Below are 21,254 nucleotides of genomic sequence, written 5' to 3' on the forward strand. Positions count from 1 at the left end.
GAGGGTGCTCTGGGCTGGGACCGAGGGGTTTGGAGGGCAGGAGGGGGATCAGAGCTGAGGCAGGGGTGCGGGTTCCGGCTGGGGATGAGAGGTTTGAGGTGCAGGAGGGTGCTCCGGGCTGGGATCAAGGGGTTTGGAGAACGGGAGGGGGATCAGGGCTGGGGCAGGGGGTTGGGGTGTGGGGAGAGGCTCAGGGGGGTGCAGGCTCTGAGTGGCACTTACCTCAAGCTGCTCCTGGAAGCAGTGGCATGTCCCTTCTCCGGCTCCTACACGGAGACACGGCCAGGCGGCTGCCCCATCCGCAGGCACTGCCCCTGCAGCTCCCATTGGAGCGCGTAGGAGCCAGAGTGGGGCCATGCCGTGGTTTCCGGGAGCTGCATGGTGCAGCCCCCAGCCTTGTGCCCTGGCTGGAGCACCAGAGTGGGGCTGAGCCGCGTGGTGCGGCACCAACCCAGCACCCCAGCTGGAGTGCCGGAGTGGGTCCAACTCACATGATGGGGCCCTGACCCAGCATCCTGGCTGGAGCACAAGAGCAGGGCAGAGCTGCATGGTCCAGCCCTGACCCAGCGTCCAGGCTGGAACAGGGCCAAGCCGCGTGGTCCAGCCCCAACCCAGTGATGAAGCGGGGCCCAGCTGCTGGTGCAGCCCCCAACCCAGCGCCCCGGCTGGAACGCAGCCTATCCGCTGGTGCAGCCCCCCAACCCAGCGCCCCGGCCGGAGCGGGGCCGAGCTGTGAGGTGCGGCTCGCGGGCCGGCTTAAAACGGCTTGCGGGCTGGATCCGGCCCACGGGCTGTAGTTTGCCCAGCCCTGACTTAAAGGAAACCATAACCCAGCATGTTCTCTAAATAATATTTTGTACTGATGTAGCTCTAGCTCCTTTGATCTGTTGATCTGAAAGGACTTTGCATATTTTGAGCCTCACAACCTACTTCCTAGTTTTAAGTGTAAAACCAAACTCATTTTGCAGATATATAAACTGAAATACAGAAGAGTGATTTGCCAAGGGTCATACACTGAATGAAATAGGCAGGCTCTAAGCTTTGTGTAGCTCGGAAGCTTGTCTCTTTCACGAACAGAAGTTGGTCCAATAAAAGCTATTACTTCTCCCACCTTGTCTCGCTAATATCCTGGGACCAACACCGCTACAGCTTGACTGCAAATGATATATTGAATGAGACCAGAATAGAACCCGTGAATTGGAACCCTGTTCTCTTCTCGTGTAACCACTACACTTCATTGCCTTTTCCTGCTTAAGATAACTTAAACTGATTAAATGTAGTAGTTCAGTTTTCCTTTGCAGGGAAAATATTATCTCTTGCCTCTGGTGAGTACATTCCACTCCTACACTTTAAGACAACTATTTTCATAGTACATCTACTCTCTGAGTACCTGGAGGATGTGGAATATATTTCTTGGACCTTGATTACTCACCCTGGGATTTGTGGTTTTCATCGATTTTGAATAACGTTCTTTTTATCTCCGTTGCTGGATTTTAATTCCATATGCTGCACTGTGAAAACTCCATTTGTCTTTTAGCTCAGTAGCTTTCAAACTGTGGTCAGTTGTGAATCCTGGTGGTCCACAGAATGAAACCTTTTGAGAACCAAGCCCCAGAGAATTAAGAGGGTTGTTGATCCATGAGAGGTTCTGCTCTTATGAAATGTGCTGCAGAATAAATAAGGTTGAGAAGAGCAGCTGTATTTAATCTTTTAATTGTATTCTTATTTGCTTTGTATGATACATAATTTTCATTCTTTTGTAGAATATTGAGTCACGGTTAAAAGTGTCTTTGCCCAGTGATCTTGGAGCAGCTCTTACTGATGGAGTTGTTCTCTGCCACTTAGCCAATCATGTGTGGCCTCGATCTGTTCCCAGCATCCATGTCCCCTCTCCTGCTGTAGTAAGTATACAAAGATGTAACAGTGTGTTGTAGTTGTCTGGGTCCCATCATAGTGTTTCATAGTCCATGTGAGGACTACATGTAACATCTCTTTCTGATGTTGGGCAGAGATAACAAAATACCAGTCTCCTTTGCCTAAGCAGAATGTGTAACAAAGCCATAAAAAACTAGTGACATTTGTGTTTGTCTATTTTACATAGTTACTTCTAACACATATTTTATTAATTGAACTACTTATAGGACTTGAGAACTTTATATTTTAGTAAAACAAAAGGCAGGATTCAATATGAGAACCAAAACAGGGTATTTCAGAGGGTCAAAAGGTCTTAGAAACAGAAAAGGACAGATAGCTGGGATATATAGCATTTAAATGGATGTGTGGCAACACAATACAGAAAACATAAGAAAGAAATAGGGAATCGGAATTCCATCTCAATTGACGTGAATAGACTCCCATTCCTGGATCCACTTAAATTACCATCAACTCTTTCTCTTAGGAATTTTGATAGGGCATATTGATCAGATTGTTCAAAGTCCCTGGAGCACAACGCAGATAAGCCCAGACACACACTTGTGGGAACAGTAGGACAAGAACTTAATCTTTGTGTATTCTGGGAGTGTTTGTAGCAGGAAGTACACCCAGCAATAGAAATTGCTTAAGAAGATACTTCTGTGTTACCTGACTGCAACATTTTGGACAGTGCTTTAGAAGTTTTGGAAAGTAATGCAGGAAAAGTACCTGTATCTATAACTTCATCAACGGCAACTAAATATGTGTACCACCAAAATACCACATGTGGCTAGAGAAGATATGAGAATCAGGAAATGAAGAGGAGTCACTTACAGTATTGATCCTGTTGTTGTGGCAAGTTTGTTCATTTCGTTGGAGTCTTTTTAGGCAACCTAAAGGACAACTTGAAGATCTGTGGAGCATGGGAAATTGTCTGCCTTCCCTTACTGCTTGTAGCAAACTCACAGGTGTGCTTCATAAGTTAAATTCCAACAGAGCTATACAAGACACCACCCCCTGTGGGCTCTTGCCTACTTGAAATATACAAGTGTATTTTGAATATATAAGTGCATTTTGCTCTCATAAAGGCAGATTTTTTGCTTGTTACAGTTTTAAAACAAGGTGAATGACCATATAAATAAAAAAAGAAAACCAAAGGGAGTCACTGGGGAAAATGTTGAAAAATGTATGTTAAGTTTTGCTTTGACTTATTTTGGAGACAGTACTTGTGTTAGAACTCGAACTGGCACTTACAGCATTGTGTACCATATCATTATGGCTTGTCTTCTGTGGTCTTGTTTGATCATGCAGATGTCCCCATAGTTTAGATAACAGACTAAACAGATATGATGGCATTTTAGGCAGATTACAGAATCCTCGAGAAATGGATGTCTATAGCTGCTATTCAGTAAACTCACTTCATAATGAAGATATTCTCTGTGCCCTGTCCTCTGTGGAATTGGATGGTTCCAAGTCTACATTGTGAGCTAAATCATGGCTTTGCCACAAGCCCTGAGTAAGAGGCAGCATATAGTTGCAGTGGCCTGAGAGTGGAATGGGGTTATATTGTGACTCAGCCATAATATGCTCTCTGTTTTTCCTCATTACTCTAGTAGAGGGAAATCTGCATCAACCCTTAACCTGGCACAGATTATTTACCCCTCTGTACCAGCTCAGCTGTGCTGTCTGGCACATTGAGGGTGTGGAGCCGAAGCTCCACCAGCTTACCCACCCACCTGCTTAGAGGGGGGAATATTAGCCTCACAGAATCTGCCCAGTCCGCTGTTACCCACAATGTGGGTAACCAGCACAAGGGAGAAAAGGGGCATCTTATGTCTTGTTTCTGTTTGTCTAGTCTGTTTTTTTTTCCAGTAGTTAAGGTCTGTGTAAAAGTGTTGAAGTTTACCAGAAAATACCCATTATTCAAGAAGAATCTGATAAATACAATTTAGAACTCTGCTGTTAACCACATGAAACACACTTGTAAGGAACTTAGGCAGCAGTTTCCATTTTCTCTGGTTTCATCTGGCTCTTTTTGTACCTCTTTAACTGAAATACATTTTAAACCTGTATATAACTTAATAACTCAGAATAGGCTCCAGGTTGGTTCACATCATAAAATTACTCTGAAATTCAAAGGTCACCGTACTGGAGCGATGGATGGATGTTTTATTCTAAATGTATTTTTAAGATTAGGTTATTGCAGCCACTCAAAATAGACACCAAATGTGCAGCCTATTTTATAACACTTTGTGTGTATATTTTGCACAGATCAAAATACTCTTTCCATTAAAATGTTCATCTCAGCACTTCATGAGTTAGCTTTTCACTTCATGCCTGCCTTTCTAAGGAAATGTTGAGCTCTGTTTTGAGTTAGATAAGCTTATGTCATCATAATGTGTTTTTGGACTGCAGCTATATTAGTCGTTTATTTAACCCAAAAGCTTTATTTTTAAAAATCCTGCCAATTAAAAACTTTGTATGCCTTCTTCTCCTGTTTCTTTGCAGCCTAAACTAACAATGGCAAAATGCAGACGAAATGTGGAGAATTTCCTGGAAGCTTGCAGAAAGATTGGTGTGCCTCAGGTAAATCCCCTCCTATTTCTGTATTGTGAGGTATACTGTATTGTATACTACTTTACAAAAGAGATCTTTCTGAAACCTTTGGGGACAATGCAAATGTGTCAAGTTTAGTACTGTAGGTTCACATGTAAGGTACATATAACTATGAAGAGCTGATTTGATTTTGCATTGTTTCAGGAAGCAAAATAAAGTCGCAATAATGGTTTGCAAAGAGTACTTTTCACTTACTGTGATTGAGATAAAGTTCATATAGTTGGATTCACTCTGATTCTGTCAAGCAGAATGAGGAGGTGCATTAAGAATCTAGTTTTGAAAAAAGGTCATTCAGGTTTCTTGAGACCATATGTTGGGTGTTAATCCAAGAGGCTTTAAAAAATTTTTTAAAAGATACAGTTTTGAGTGTTTTTTCCCCAAGTACCAAGGTTTCTGTTCTGCCTTCAGAGCAAAGCCTACTGCTCCATTATTTTATGTGACCACTCTGATTGTCTAAGAAGAAACCATGATATTGGTCTGTTCTCTGCTGGGTAGTCATCTGTGCATAGATCTCCACTCCTTGTGTTATATGTTCTTGCTCTCAAGCTCTAGTACCTTCTGGAATTCCTCTTCACCTTCCAAAACACTGTACATTTGCTCTTGGGGCAAGAGCGAAGAGATGGAAATATATATATACAATATAGCACATCATAGTCCAACTGTCTTTTCTTTCTCTTTCCCTCCTTCCCCACTTCACTTCTAACACCAGCTGATCTCAGTGCAAAGGTTACTTTGATGTTTTAATAGCTACTTGCTCTGTTTTGCTGCTGTTTTTCTCTCTGGTGCATTAATTGCTATGTTTCCTTACATTACAAAGTAAGTGATAGAACTCATGTTGCAGTTTTGCTTCATGTTTTTTTTATCCTGTTTGCTTTTGGAAAGACTTCTCTGAAAGGGAAAAATGGACCCAAGGACTCATAACTACTTCTAAAAGTGATTCCTGGACAGTCACTGCTAAAGCAGTATTTGCCTGGATTAAGTCATTGATAGCTTCACTTCCAAGATGTATTACAGCTGATTGCCTTGAGCCATCAAAAATGTAGGATAAAAACCTTATTTAGCTGCCCATTAATCTCTTAAGGCTCATTAGTGCATGAGGTTGGACCCCTGCAGTGAGGGACCCACTGTTACTTTGGAGTGCTGCACTAACTAGGTGTCCTGAAGTAAACCAGAATCACTCACTTGGTCAGTCTCACTCAGAGTGAGTTCACATTCCATGGAGTTAACGGGAGAGGACAAGTGAAATAGTAGGTCATATCTACTACACTGTTCAAGTCTGTGCACTGAATGCAAGTCTATGGTATGGACTCTATTATGCTAGATCTGCCTTGGTACATGCAGGTGCACAGAGGCAGACAAGACTGACCTACCTAGAATCTTATTATGTTCTCATTTCTCCTGCATTGAGCTTCAAATTAGAGTTCCTGAAGAACAAGGCCTTTGTGAATACTTAGCTGAGTGACTCCCCACCTGAACTCTTAACTTACCCTCACATGTCTCCTCTGCCCCTGAGCAGAGAAGGTAGGATGTCTGCATGAGAATGCCAGTCTAGTTATCATTATTGAAAAAATGCCTGTGTGTGCCTCCTTTCATTTAAATTCTGAGATTACAGAACTAGAAGGATGTCTCCAAGTATGGACCTATGTAGAAATACTTACCTTTTAAGAGGGCAAACTAGTTACCTGTTATTATTGTTCTCTAAAGGTAGTATCTTGCGTAGAGCCACACTCATATTCCAGTATTCCAGTGGAATAGTTACAAAAGACTGTGTGACTTAGCGGTCTTGGATCAAAAGAAACTGACAGTTGGACACTATGATATGCTATATTCGCACCTATCCATCATTGCTTACAGTTGATGCCTCTGTTGAAGGGAGGTGAAAGGTCTGGAAATGTTGATAATTTTAGAACACTTAAGCCATGTGATCAAATATTCGGTATCTATGCAGAATACTACATTCAGAGATCAATTACAGGTAAATAATCTGCTCTGTTTGTGCCGTTTTGAATCATTTCACTAATTAAAAAGTATGGATTAAGTATGTAGAACGTGAAGACTCATATACAGCCAGTGGTAGATTAAGAATACCTTATCCAATTTGTTTCTGACTTCCAAGATAGAACTGTTTTGAACTAAGACTTATGACAACTGTTAGCTGTTTTATTGAAGAGATTTTATTATATATTTAAACTAGACAGATTGACACACTACTGAATGCAAAATGCATATAAGGAGGCAGTTCTTTAGAACAGGAGTCTTGCATATTCCTTTGTGTGAATTAACCAGTTGCATTTTACTCTTTGAAATTGTTGGATGTATTTGAGATATCAGATGACTGACTGCTTCATGGATACTTACACGGTTGATCAACTGATTCTGTTTTTCTGTCTGTTTTCCCTTCCTGCTCACACACTTTGGACAGGACAATCTTTGTTCCCCTTCTGACATTCTTCAGCTAAACCTCAGCGTTAAAAGGACAGTTGAAACTCTTCTTTCCCTGGGGACAGAGTCAGAAGAATCCACTCTTGTCTCTCTTCCCATCCAGCTTGGGGGCTTTGCGGCATTTTACTGTACTCTAATGCTAACACTCTGTATGTTCTATCGCTGGGTCTTTTTCCTCTAGCTGAAGGATAGTGGTGCTGCTGAGTTGCTACATCACTTCAGCGATTGGTAAAGGCTTTGTTTTTGTCAAGAACTGTTTGGATAAGTGCAGTGCATTCTTTCTGATAACCAGTCAGAGTTGACATGTACAATGTAAAAATGCTCTTTGGTACACCCACCTGACAATCTGTGACATTGTTACAAGTTTGTATTTGTGTGATGTTTAGCAAGCGTTCTGCTTACAAGGGGAGGCATTATTGTCCAGTGGCTAGAGTAAGGGTCTAGGATTTAGTGCACTGGGTTCTAGTCACAACTCTCTTGAATGGCTGTGTAACATGGGAAAATCACAGCTCCACTGTACCTCAGTTTCCACAGTTGTAAAATGGGAATACCACCCGCATTTATAAAGAGCTTCGAGTTCCTCTGATGAAAAGTGATCCCTACATGTGCAAAGTATTGTTTTTTCTTTACATGTCACTGTGCCTTGTTATAGCTTAGTGTCTTAGGAGACGTGACCCATGATTCTTTTTATCAGGACTAGAGTGTTTTTTTACAAGCCTGTTTCCTTAACCCTTTTTGCTAAAGTCTTGGATTTCCTGTCTTGTTAGGTTCTGAATAGTGTCTCATTTGACTAAGGCGCTGTCTACACTACAGAGCGTACAGCGGCACAGCTATACCGCTACAGCAGTGCCACTGTAAGATCTCCCGTGTAGCCGCTCTTTGCCGGCAGGAGAGAGCCCTTCTGCCAGCGTAATTAATCCACCCCCAACCAGCGTCTCCTGCCGACATAGCTCTGTCCACACCAGCACTTTTGCCGGTGACACTTATGTCAGTCAGGAGGTGTGGTTTTTTTCACACCCCTGACCAACCAAAGTGGTAGTGTAGACAAAGCCTAAAAATAGGCACTTAGGCTGACCGTGAATCCTGAGCCGCTTCACCTTACCAAGGCTTTGTCTACGCTGGCATTTGCCTCGTTAAAACTTTTGCTGCTCAGGGGTGTAAAAAAACACCCCAAATGACTAAAAGTTTTAACGATGAAAAGCACTGGCGTGGACAGCGCTTCGTTGGTGGGATGAAGCTGCTGCCCCTCTTTGGAGGAGCTCTCTCCCAGCGAAAAAGAGCAGCCACACAGCGCACCTGACAATGGCACGGCTGCAGCGACACAGTGGACACATAGCCTAATACATCAAGCCTGGAGTTTGGAGAGGAGTTGAACTTTTTCATGCACACTGGGAAAAATCTGGTTCCTGGTAAAAGATGAGCTATCATGGGATATTACTGTGGTCCTCATAGCAAACTTCTGGAGCAGCCACTTGATTGGTGTGAGTTCAAACTCAACCTTATTCCATAAGTCTCTTCCTCCTCCTCATGATCAGAATCTTTCCATCATAGAATTGTGGGCTAAAAGCTCTAATAACATATTCACTCTTCATTGGTTTGCAAAACTCAGGTAGTTTTCAGAATTTTTCAGCTGCACACTGCATTCTTTTGCTTTCATGCATTCTCAGGGAGACTGTGATCCATAAATCGGATGTTAAAAGGAGCAGACAAAGTCCATCCAACTTTTTCTTTTGACACCAAACCAATTATCTGCCTTTTTCTGTTGTTTGCTATTGTTTTAATGGGACTGTCACGTGAACTCTATATTAGAGCCCCATTTCCTTCAGGGTTTGTCAACAAAAGTAGTTAGACACTGATCCATTCTGTTCCATTATTTGCAGAGCCGCTACATGGAGCTCACTCCTTACTTTTTCTTCTGGGCACTGTTAGCTAGCCTGGTGCTTCTCAATCAGTCGTCCTTCAAATTTCTGTAACTTGTACTCAACCTGCCTCTTCCCGAACTAGACGAAGAGCTTCCGTGCTGGGTGCCAATGCACCCCTGCCCTGCGCCCATGTGGGGAAGGGAGTTATTATTTACTGTGAAGCTTGGACTCCTTTAAAAATCAATGTCATGTTGGCAGGAGTGGCATTTGGAGCCGCATAAGCTCTGTTCCAGGTTAGACCAACCACAGTAGTGGCAATGATCAGTTCAGCTGCAGTCCTAGCCCAGTACATGGATTGTTACCCACAAAGGCTGGGACCCATTAGATTAGTTTTTAATCCAGATTTGGCACATCTCTCCTGCTAAATTATTAAATGTTTAGACTGAGTTCCCATTTTACCCTCCCACTTCAGGGCACTCCTGACGCTGTGTGCAAGAGACCATGTCTCCCCAGTGTAGATGTCCTTTTCTGAATGTGTTTCAATGAATTCTTCTTAATCCTAAGAAAATATGGTCAACCGTTCTTAAACCCATCTTAGCTGCTGCAGTCCAGTGTTTCAGCAGTAGTAACACAGTAGTAAGTCTGAAGCACTGCATCATACATAGCTGAGTTGCAAATGCTGTAATTGCCATTGAAAATGTTTTTTTAATATGCATGGTCTGCTGAGCCTTGTAATAAAAGTTGGGCTAACAAACCTAAGAGTAGGTTAATGGGAGTTGCCTGCCTCCTTTTCAGATCACATTGTGATTTGACACAGAACATTCCTGTCTGGGAATTCTGCCTGAGGAGAACGTGCTTGTTTTCCCCCACAAAAGGCAGGATTACAGTTACTTTAAAAAATTGACCGTTGGAGCTGTTTTTGCACTGTTTACTGGTATGGACTAAAACTAACTCAATTGCCTATATTAACTTCTCTTAATGAACACTGTGATTAAAAACTGAAAGGGTTCACAATAACGGTGCCTTCCAGTTTTAAGCCTTTTTGTCTATCTCTGTGCTATGGATTCATTCCAAATCGTTTCCCTGTGTTTATATATTTTTAAAAGGCTGAAATCCACAGATATTTTATTGGTAATTGTACTTCTTTCTAGTCTCTTGTTTATTGGAACTTTAAAGGTGTCAGTCTGGTACCTGTCTTACCTCAAGAATTTCAGGGTTGCACTCAAGGTCTCCACATGAGGAGTCCAGGCTCTGATCACTCACACATTGCCAAGAATTTGAAGATTTTTTTTTTAAGTCTTCACAGAAGATGCAAGCAGTGTAGAAAATCAGCTTGCCATGTGCATATGTACAGAAATGTATAAAGATTCTCCAGGGGTTTATAGAGTGACCAAATATGGGGTATCAGGTTTTTTTTTTTAAGTAGAAATGCAAGGACCTGATTCTGCATTTGACTCTACATGGTTGAACCCCTGCATGAAGCCTCACTGAAGTCAGTGGGATTCTGCCTGAGCACAGGCAGAGAGCCTCTGTGGAGTTGGTTGCAAGATCAGGCCCTAAACTCAGATTATACACACAACAATACAATTCCGTAAATGCCTTGAAAGCTCATTCCACACTAGATATTTTTAAATACTACGACTTAATAAGGGTGCTTTTCTGAGGTGACTTCTATTAAAAAAGAGTGTCTGAAAGATGAATAACTGATAGGTCAAGAACGACCCTTTTTTATTCCTATATTGAGGATATTTGCCTTTAAAATATTCCTGGTAATTCTTCATTGTATTATTTTTAACAGTAAGAACAGCACTTTTAACAGGTATCCTTTTTAGGGCTGTCAAGTGATTAAAAAAATTAATTGCATTTAATCGCACTGTTAAACAACAATAGTATACCATTTATTTTAAAAAATTTTGGTTGTTTACTACATTTTCAAATTTATTAATTTCAGTTACAACACAGAATACATTTATTTATTTATTACGAATATTTGCACTTGTAAAAAACAAATTATTTTTCAGTTCACTTCCTACAAGTACTGTAGTGCAATCTCTTAATTCTACATTTGTAAGTTCAACTTTCATAATAATGTAAAAAAAAAACAAACCTGCATTCAAAAATAAAACAGTGTAAAACTTTAGAGCCTACAAGTCCACTCACTCCTACTTCTTGGTCAGCCAGTAACTCAGACAAACAAGGTTGGTTAAAATGTTTAGGAGATAATGCTGCGTGCTTATTGTTTACGTCGCCTGAAAGTGAGAACAGGTGTTTGCATGGCACTGTTGTAGCTGGCGTTGCAAGATATTTACGTGCCAGATGCGCTAAAGATTATATGTCCCTTCATGCTTCAACCACCATTCCAGAGGACATGCTTCCATGCTGATGATGGGATCTGCTCGATAACGATCCAAAGCAGTGCGGACTGATGCACGTTCATTTTCATCATCTGAGTCAGATGCCATCAGCAGAAGGTTGATTTTCTTTTTTGGTGATTTGGGTTCTGTAGTTTCCACATCAGAGTGGTGCTGTTTTAAGACTTCTAAAAGCATGCTCCACACCTCATCCCTCTCAGATTTTGGACAGCACTTCAGAGTCTTAAACCTTGGGTCGAGTGCTGTAGCTAGAAATCTCACATTGGTACCTTCTTTGCGTTTTGTCAAATCTGCTGTGAAAGTGTTCTTAAAACGAACATGTGCTGGGTCATCACCCGAGACTGCTGTAACATGAAATATATGGCAGAATGTGGGTAAAACAGAGCAGGGGACATACAATTCTCCCCTCAAGAAGTTCAGTCACAAATTTAATTTTTTTAACAAGCATCATCAGCATGGAAGCATGTCCTCTGGAATGGTGGTCGAAGCATGAAGGGGCATACAAATGTTTAGCATATCCAGCAGGTAAATACCTTGCAATACTGGCTACAAAAGTGCCATGCAAACACCTGTTCTCACTTTCTGATGACATTGTAAATACGAAGCCGTCAATGTAAACAAACTTGTTTGTCTTAGCGATTGGCAGAATAAGAAGTAGGACTGAGTGGACTTGTAGGCTCTAAAGTTTTACACTGTTTTGTTTTTGAGTGCAGTTATGTAACCAAAAAAAAATCTGCATTTGTAAGTTACACTTTCACGATAAAGAGATTGCACTACAATACTTGTATGAGGTGAATTGAAAAATATTATTTCTTTTGTTTATAATTTTTACAGTGCATATATTTGTAATCAAAAATAATATAAAGTGAGCACTGTGCACTTTGTATTCTGTGTTGTAATTGAAATCAATATTGAAAATGTAGAAAAAATCCACAAATATTTAATAAACTTCAATTGGTATTCTATTGTTATAAGTGTGATTAATCGCGATTAATTTTTTTGAGTTAATCGCATGAGTTAACTGTGATTAATAGACAGCCCTAATCCTTTTTGAAGGCCAATCAATCATGCATATAAACAGGACCCTATTTTGCCATAAAACAACTTGTGTGCTCTTCTGTTTTCTTCTTTCGCATGGCTTTCTGCTGTGTGTCTAGTAGGAAATATCAGACCAAATGTGTGGTGTGTTGTTTTAAGAGGGTTTTCGTGCAGATAATATATCTCTTGCTGTTGAGAAGAACTGCTATTAAGCATGTGGATACTTCCCAGATTTATTGCACAATATTTCCAAAGCACATGCTAGTATCTCAGTATTTGTTAAAAGCTTTAAAAAGTGTGTTTGCGTATTCACATCTGGTAGCTGAACACGACAGTGTTGTGAGGACTTCCCCACATCCCTGTTGTGTTACGGAAATGTAAACACCATTCCTGTTGTACTCTTGATCTGTGATCATGTTTACTAGATTGAAATAAAGGCCCCACTCCCCAGAGTCAGTCCAATTCTGATTTCATCAAGTGATATCATTTGAGTGGGGTAAGGGCAAATGTGCGGTTTCCTTCTTCTCACCTGTCCCCAAAAACTGTCCTTATTTGTACATATATTTTTCATGAGTGCTGATGAATAAACTAACAAAATGATTGTCCAAGAGTTTGCTGGTTTGTTACCTTGTACTTTTGTTACATTTACAGCTGGCTTATCCATAGGTAAAGATTTACTTCCATAGATATTTTTGTTTAGGTGTCCATACCATTCCATATTTCAGTCTCTTTCCGCTTGTTTAATTTGCATTTTTTTTCTTTTCAGTTAAGTGGTTTTCATCCCTTTTCTTTGTTTTTGTCTTTTTGTTGTGTTTGTCCCATTTAGGAGCGATTATGTTTGCCTCTGCATATTTTAGAAGAGAAAGGTTTGACACAGGTAGCAGTGACAGTCCACGCACTTCTGGAGCTTGCACCCCCAAAGCAGCAGCATCACCACTTGTCTGCTGCGTAAAGATCTCCAGGACCTTTTGGTTTCCCTTGGCTAAGCAGAAGAACATGAAGACTTTACTGCTGGTGCAGTGTATCCAAACACACAGAGCTCTGCTCTAAGAAGGAAATTAGCTTCTGTGATTCCTGACAGGAATGTTTTGCTTCATTTCTCCACTTTTTTTGGAGATCACACCAGTTTCCATTTAATTTTTTACCAATATTTTTTCCCCTTTATAAAGTGAGGTTTTTTCTTGGGGAAAATTCCTTTCTCTGGTTGTTGAGAAGCATCTGTTAAAACTGACTATGTAGATTCAGGGGATTTATATATACAGTCTGAAAAGCTGTAAGATTCCTACTAGGATGTATTTCCAAAGGGGATGTTTCCATTGCGACACAGTGATGGAGACTGCTTGTCCTCCCCATGAGTCCCAGAGAGAGTTTTCCCTGCTTCTAAGAAACGCCAGCTCTTTCCATTGCATATAAAGATCACAGGTTAAGACTGTGTTTTGAAGCTGATGATACTCAGTTTCTCAAAGCAAGACTGAAACGGATTTTTTACTCTGGGTTGGCATGTCCTCAATATTAAAATATAACTATATAGTGCTGTTGGTTTTTTCCCAGGGAAACCCATACTGCTTGTTACCTCCCTAAGGAACAGACATGGCAGTGAGAGATACTAAGCCCTAACCCTGTTCAAATATTGTTATTAAATCAAAATATTTGCTGGCTTTAAGCTTCGGTTGGTTATAAATCTATCTTTGTATTGGAATCTTTCCCACTTCAGTGGAAAACATCTTACCACCCTTCATGCCCTCTCCTACCCATCATGGGGACTCGGTTACTAAACAGTAATGTTAAATTGGTCTATGGCTCGAATTGCTGCAAATAATGATTGAAGATTTTCCTATGAAGAATCATGTACCTATTTTCATTCCACTGCAAATAATCATGAGCTATGAAACCATCCATTAGAGATCTGTTATCCAATTCTGTTTTCAATTGAAAACAACACACAGCCACCCCCTTACACCAATGAAGACTCCAGTTATGTAGGAACAAATTATTGTAGGAAAGAATGAGATTATTGAATTCCCAGAGTGGTTCTGTGTGTTAGCTCTGCTTTCAAAGTGGCAGTCTTTTGCAAAAGGAAATTTCTGTGGGTGGGTTTGACAGAATGTGTTAATAAAGTATGTTTTCTTGTAGTTCATTCAGTGGTATAAACTGCCTTTTGTCCCTTCTGCCTACCTCCTTTTCCCCAAAAAGTGGACATTCAAAATATGTGAACAGGAAACTGAAAACAAGGTTTGCATGTTACTTTAAAGGTGACTGACAAAGTCCAGACTTCTGTGCTGCCTTGGCCCCCCTGATGAGGCTGGGTCACATTCAGCTCTGCAGTAACTTTTATATATAGTAATGTTTTAAAAATCCTTTTCTCCCACAGTGAAATCCTTTTGATATTTCCTGGGGTAATCCCAGAAGACACCTCTGCCATTATCATGGATTGCACAGGGTGTGAATGAGACTTCTGGTATTTGTGGTGTTCCATTCTGGGGTATTGTTAGTGAACCAGTAATACCAAGAGGTTTTCAGAAGGGATGAAGTGGGCAGAAGAAATGGAAAAAAGGTTAGCTAAAAGTTTTCTTTGCTGTAATAAGCCTGGTCATGGGAACACTTAAGCACAGAAGTCTGGGCTTAGCTGAATTTTCCCTTTGGATTTGTCATTCCATTCTCACTCTGATTGTTTGCCTAATAATTATTTCATGGGTAGCTTGTGGTAACTGTTGTCCCAATGATTTCGCATAAGGACGTATTTTGCTTCATATTGGTGTTGACACCACTGATCACACCATAGGTCTAGAAAAACACATGAAGGATATTTAAAACTAGAGTCGCACGGTTGATAAGGGAAAATATTTTCGTAATGTGTAAGTGGCTGTCTTGGTTTCTGGAAGATCTGAGTATGCCAGTAACGTGCATCATAAAAAGGAAGAGAGCAGCTCTCTACAGGTACACCTTCCCCCAGCAAATGGTGTAGACTGTGTTTCACAGTACCGTGTTCCAAGGGAAGGCTTGCAACGGACAGAACTGGTCCTTGAAGGATTATGTGGCAGTGAAAGGAGAATTTTTTTTACTGCAGTCTCTGCCATTTGTTGAATGGGGGATGTAGATTTCTGGCATCTCACCGCTGACATTATAGACTAGTGGTTCCCAAACTTTTTCCTGACCTCCCCTGCCCCCATCTCCTGAAGCAGTGGTGCCAGTTCAGATATTTCTTGGGAGGAGGGCACATTTTTTCAACCCTGGGTTGCCCCACAGCCAGCCCTACTCTCCCCCGCCGCCCACTCCCCAGGGTACCTGGGAGGGAGTTGTCATTGCAGTGTGGAGCAGGCAGAGCACACGGACTGGGCACCCTGCCCCATCACTGGTGGCAGCACAGACTCCCCGTCCCTCCTTGGTGCTGCAGCTCCCTGCCAGGCTGGGGGGCTCATTTCAGCACCACCACTCCTTGGGTTCTTCTGCCAGCAGCAGAGACTAGCCTCTCTGCAGCCAGCTCCATGCACCCCAGGATGGGACCATGAGCAGCTTCCCTGCCTCCCCTCCCTGCTGGCTCGAGGCTTCCAGCAACGCCAAGTGGAGATGCTATGGGTTCTTGCTGGAGGGCCCAGCAGGCAGAGCGGGACTGGATGCCACGCATGTCCCCTCCAGAGCCCCTGCCTCCCTCACACTGCTCCTTACCCCTCTTCCCTGATGGCTCAGAATATTGCAACCCCCTGTGGGTTTTGACCCCCAGTTTGGGAAACTCTGATATAGACAATTCTGCCATAGACCATAAATGTTTCCTTATGGGTTGTCTACAAGTCATTGTTAAAGGGGAGTAACAAATTAATCTGACTTCTCAGTACTAGATACTTTTTATTCTCTGTACCTGGGTATTAGGTTTTGTTTAATAGATCGAAAGGAGGATGCAATATTTAGATTTATTCACTGTAAGAAATCTGTTAAACTTAATGTGGAATTGTGAGAGTCTTGTTATTTGCTCCAGCCCAGCTTCCCGGACTTACAGAAACTGACTTTAACAGCATTCATGTTGGTAGAAGTTGGACATTTCATAAATGTTAATTTTTGGAAAACTAACAATTTGGAGTTTGAGTCTGACTTTCAGTAAATGGCCACTTCTCAGTGTGTGTTGTAAAATCAGCCACTGTTGCACACACGTGTGTGTAGCCGAATTTTACATCAGCAACTATGCTTGTATGCCTGGTCAGGTGTATGCTCCTATTTCCTTTACAGTTCTAAACAAACATTTCACTCTAGCAAGTACACATTTGTGTGGTCATGTTAGTTTGACTCTTTAATTTTGTGTTTTCATGCTGGCAAACACTAAACGTTGACCAGACATTGAGGATGAAAATCCAAATCTGAAATTTCAAGATATGGTTTATTCTTGATGGATTATACCAAAAAACACTTCTGGTTTCTGTTGTAATGAAATGGGATGGGATTTTTTGATATATTTATGTGCACTTTTTGTTATAGCCAGTTAAAAAATATTTTAAAGAAAACACATTGGATTTCATTTGGTGTGCTAAAGCTAGTATCAATTGTAGTCTTTCCCTTTTGGGGCGTTGGTGGTGGGGAAAAATCCATTTCAGAGTTTAGCACTTGCTAGTATGTTTGTTCCTTACACAAGCCTTGTTAAGCACTGAAGAAAACTGAGGATCGATAATGTTACGAAATAGAAATTGAAATGGCTCTGGCACTTAATGGTCCTTGATGGTGTTGGAATGATCTGGTCAGGAAATAGGGGATTTTGATTTCTCCTTCTTGGGAGCTAGTGACAGGGGAAACTGGTTAGGAAAGCCCCTTCCTTGCTGGGTTATTAATTTCTAGACAACATTTTACAGCACTGAGAACTATTCTGTTGCTCTTAGCAGTAACGTGGTAACTGGTGATTTTTGTACCCTTTTATGACTTTAAATGGTTCTTTGACATTTTTGTTTTAGAAGCAGAGGAATTCTAAGGTGGATTTAAACATTTAAAAAAATCTTTTGTATAGATATTCTGTTTTACAATCTAATTTTGTTTCTGAAAACCTTGTAAACGTGTAATTAATAGAGTAAAGGATTTTAAAGCTCCCACCTATACTTGTATGTCTGTAAATACATTCCATAATTTCTAAGACTGTTAAGTATAAATATGCCAGAATATTGTGTACTTTATTTTAAATTGCCTGTATGCTGTTAGTTGTGTGAACTTCTAACACACTGATAATATAAAACCAAATACTTGGGTAATTTGAAATAAAGTTTTAAAACCTACATGAACTGAAATATTTCTTCCTCCTTATATTTTTATATTTGAATCAGTGATTGTCAATTCCTGTGTATCAAGTGTGGATTTACTTTCTGAATTGTCATATTTATTAAGAGGACGGAATTTTTTTCTGGTCATCTTAGGAGCCTGGTATAGAAAAAATTGTTCTTTCAGCATAACGAACAACCTCCGGGCCAGAGTAGGAGACTGCGTATGTTTGCACTCAGTACGTTTCTTTCAGCAGATGTAATCAGAACCTGTTTCTCTGCAGCTTTTCTAGCCCCTCCCCCTGAGGGTAACTAGTGTTCCTCAGAATCAGCTGCCCTATTCATTCTTAGAGGTTAGTGGTGGAAAAAGAAAAGGAGGACTTGTGGCACCTTAGAGACTAACCAATTTATTTGAGCATGAGCTTTCGTGAGCTACAGCTCACTTCATCGGATGCATACTGTGGAAACTGCAGAAGACTTTTAGGTCACGTGGGCTGTGAGCCACAGCCAGTGCACAGTTGCTCTCTGTATTACGTTCTCATGTTATTTATCCTGTCTAGTTTTAAATTCTGAGAAGTTTGCACCAGTATTCCCCTCAATAATAGGAAAGTTTTTCTGATGGCACAAAATGTTTGTTCCTCCTTTCCTCCCTCCCTCCCTCCCTCATAACTAGAGTTTACAGCAAACAAGCAAGAGGCCTAAAAGTTGCTAGCAGCCACAGAACTTCCTGCCTTGCTTCATACATGCTGCTCTCCCTCCCACTCCATCTCCAGTTGGTCCACAATGCTACCACATCAGCTGTGTCCCCCACTCCAGGTCCATTCTTTTGATCTCTTGACCAACTCCCTCTTGACTTTTGCATCGGTTTTCAGGCTCCGTGTTTTCACCTTCAAGACCCTGTACTGCTTAGGTCTGACCTCCGTCTGCTCTGCCCCATCCTCATGACTTAATCACCCCTTGTGTGATCTTCTCTGTCAGTCAGTCATAGAGCTTAAGGCCAGAAGGGACTACCCACCAGATCATCTAATTTGACCTCCTATACCACAGTCCATTCTCCATGCTGTCTCTGGCCCTCTATCCCTGGCATCTCTTCTTGACTGCCCTATGAGGCCTGCACCTGTTGCTCTGTGTGCCTCCTTAAAACATACTTCCTCCAGAAGGTCTACTCCCCCTAGTCTTCCACAAGGAGAAGTTTTAGGTTTGGATGCCTGATCTTCCCCTGCTAAATCCAGACAAAAATGGTGACTCTACTAAGAACCATGCTGGACTCCATCTTTCACTCTTGCAGCTCTTTGTGGCACTGTATTTCCTTCCATTTTTACATGTAAGATTGTAAGACTTTCAAGGCAGGTGCTTTATCTTCTGTCCATCTAGCATCCATCTTATTGTTGGGGATGTAGACAAGTGGTGGAGAAGCGGTCCCTTAGAGTTCACAGGCAGAGTTGGCTATAAATTAAAGACACAGGGATGCACCAGTTCTAGATTGTTCTAGGTGAAGCGTTGACAACCTTTTCCCAGCAATAGGAAGTCTTCCTCTCCTTGCACCAAGAACTTCTCGGCTTCATTTCTTTTAAAACCTTTTAATTTTTTGATGAACTTTAATGCTGAGTAAAGCAACAGAATTGGCAGCCCTGAAGAGTGAAGTTCTCCATTTTTATCTACAGATGAGTATTGCAGGTAAGCAGTAGTGTAATCTTCCTCTCCGTGTCCTGTTCTTCACTTGAACCTGGGGAGCCATTGCTGGGCTGAGAGAATGCAGTAGTGGACCCTCCGTTTGGTCCTTGAGGTCTCTGCTGAGTTGTAACAGTCTGGATGGCTGCCGTGTGGTGGTGGTTTTGTGCTGTAGATACCTGTCTGCTGAAAACTACATGGAGACCTTCCATGTCATTTTATATAGGTCGCCTAAAAGTCATTGTATGGTAACTTGCAGCTACTTACTAAAGTAGGCTGAATTTGATCAAGAAGCCTAAAAATGACACTGCGTGTTGTCCCATGATTAATACCATCCTGAGCCATTCAGCCACTACTTTGCTGTATGACGTTGGTTAAGCCGCTTCACTGGGCTTCAGGTTTCACGTCTGAAAAAAGTGGGTAATACCCATCTCAGTAAAGAACTTAGAAATTAAGGGATTTCCTGACCTCAGTCGTCTGCCCCAGTCACCGATTCTGATGTGGATTCTGTTTCCATGGCACCTGTGTAATAATAATTTAATAGCAACAAAATTACTGGCTGCTTTCTGAGATACATGCAGCCTTATCCGTTCATTTCCCGGGTTTCTAACAGTTGTTGTATTTTTAAACTCTGTTTTATTTTTACAGTGCAAATATAATAAATATAAAGTGAGCACTGTACACTTTATATTCTGTGTTGTAACTGAAACCAATATATTTGAAAATGTGGAAAACATCCAAAAATATTTATATAAATGGTATTATATTATTATTTAACAGTGCGATTCATCACAATTAATTTTTTTTAGTCGCTTGACAGCCCTAATTCAAATCACTAATATGTGCCTGCAATCTTAATTCCTGCCTTTTAGTTGGTGTGGGCATTGGGTGTTAAGCTTATTAACATCTTTGTCAATGGAAGACAGTCACCAGAGAAAGCAGCATGTTCTGTGCACAGCAGATAGGTACATGAGAGTGCAGAGGCCAACAATTGTTAAATAGCTATTGTATGGACTTGAACAGCTTGACTCTGCAGCTGTTTCATGGCACAAGGCACCTAATGGCTGTAAAGCATATGGGTTTGTTTACGGATCATGGAGAAGCTCGTTATATCTTCCAAGCTCCCCTGACTACAGTATTTAATTAAGCACCTTTAGTCGCTATTGATGCTTAGAGGCGAAACAGTCTTTTAGCCGAGTCAGCATATCCTTTCTGCTCTGATGCAGTATATACTTCCCCCCAGTTCAAAGAGCTACACTGCTTCATTTGCTCTCTATTGGTGATACTTGGGCTCGCTGGTCCGTTGAGCCATAAAGCAGCAGCATTCCTTTCATCTCTCCAATTAAAATTACAAGGTTGGAATTTTTTCCAGCAGAAATTGGAGGGGTCGTTTTGGTTTTGATCCTTCTTTGCTGGAGTTATAACCTAGCAACATTTGGCTTTGACACTTGAGGGAAACCTTAGCTTCCCCTAAGGAGATTCACTCTGACATATCAGACAGTCACCGTGAGGGAACTGACGCTGTTAAGTCCCCACAAATCTACCTTGAGGCAAATCTTCCAAATATGGAACTTAGTTGGAATCGTTCCACAAACCCGCATCACTAATATTAACCCTCAGACCCAGAACTTCCTCCCCTCCAAATTACTGGGAAGTTTCCAAAGTCCAGGCCTGTGTGTAAAGCAAGTGTGCAGCCACAGAACATCCACTCGTATTCGTGGCACCTGGCGGCCCCCGGGTGCTACTAGCTTGCTTTTTGCCAAGCTGCGCGCACCTCCAGGTTCCGATGCCAAACTCCACCAAAATGGCTACATTTCTGGGCACCTCAGCTTGTCCACTTGCCCATTTGACTTTCCTCTGGGTCTGTTTCCCAGCAGGATATCATCTCTGAAGCTGGGAAGGCAGCTGCTTTGAGGGAATTTGTAAGAAGCCCTGTCGGAGCTTGAGCTCTGTTCCTCTCCTGTTAGACCTGGATGACAGTAACCTCCCCCTGCAGCCCTATGACAGTGTTTCAGCCCTCTCTGCCACAGCCTGTCCCAGTTCTACCTTCCAAACAGTGGAGAATGGGTAGGCAGCCGCCCTGGGGGGCTGCTAAGCATTTGGCTAACTGG

General features: G+C 41.6%; 1 protein-coding gene across 6 annotated transcripts in view; it reads left to right on the forward strand.

The window, feature by feature from the left end:
• The window catches only part of LRCH3 (leucine rich repeats and calponin homology domain containing 3), a 104,216-nt gene extending 86,720 nt beyond the window's left edge, over nucleotides 1-17,496 (forward strand). For 4 of the 6 annotated variants that reach the window (XM_073359111.1, XM_073359110.1, XM_073359113.1 and 1 more), the window contains 3 exons: nucleotides 1,764-1,901; nucleotides 4,420-4,497; nucleotides 6,950-10,788. In XM_073359111.1, coding sequence (XP_073215212.1) covers nucleotides 1,764-1,901; nucleotides 4,420-4,497; nucleotides 6,950-7,150 — 417 coding nt within the window. In that variant the 3' untranslated portion in view covers nucleotides 7,151-10,788. Of the gene's footprint in view, nucleotides 1-1,763; nucleotides 1,902-4,419; nucleotides 4,498-6,949; nucleotides 10,789-13,067 lie in introns of those variants that run through there. The other 2 variants (XM_073359115.1, XM_073359112.1) reach the window with 1 other exon arrangement.
• Nucleotides 17,497-21,254: the final 3,758 nt, after the last annotated feature.

Source organism: Lepidochelys kempii, chromosome 9 (assembly GCF_965140265.1).
Source record: "Lepidochelys kempii isolate rLepKem1 chromosome 9, rLepKem1.hap2, whole genome shotgun sequence".
Taxonomy (NCBI): domain Eukaryota; kingdom Metazoa; phylum Chordata; order Testudines; family Cheloniidae; genus Lepidochelys; species Lepidochelys kempii.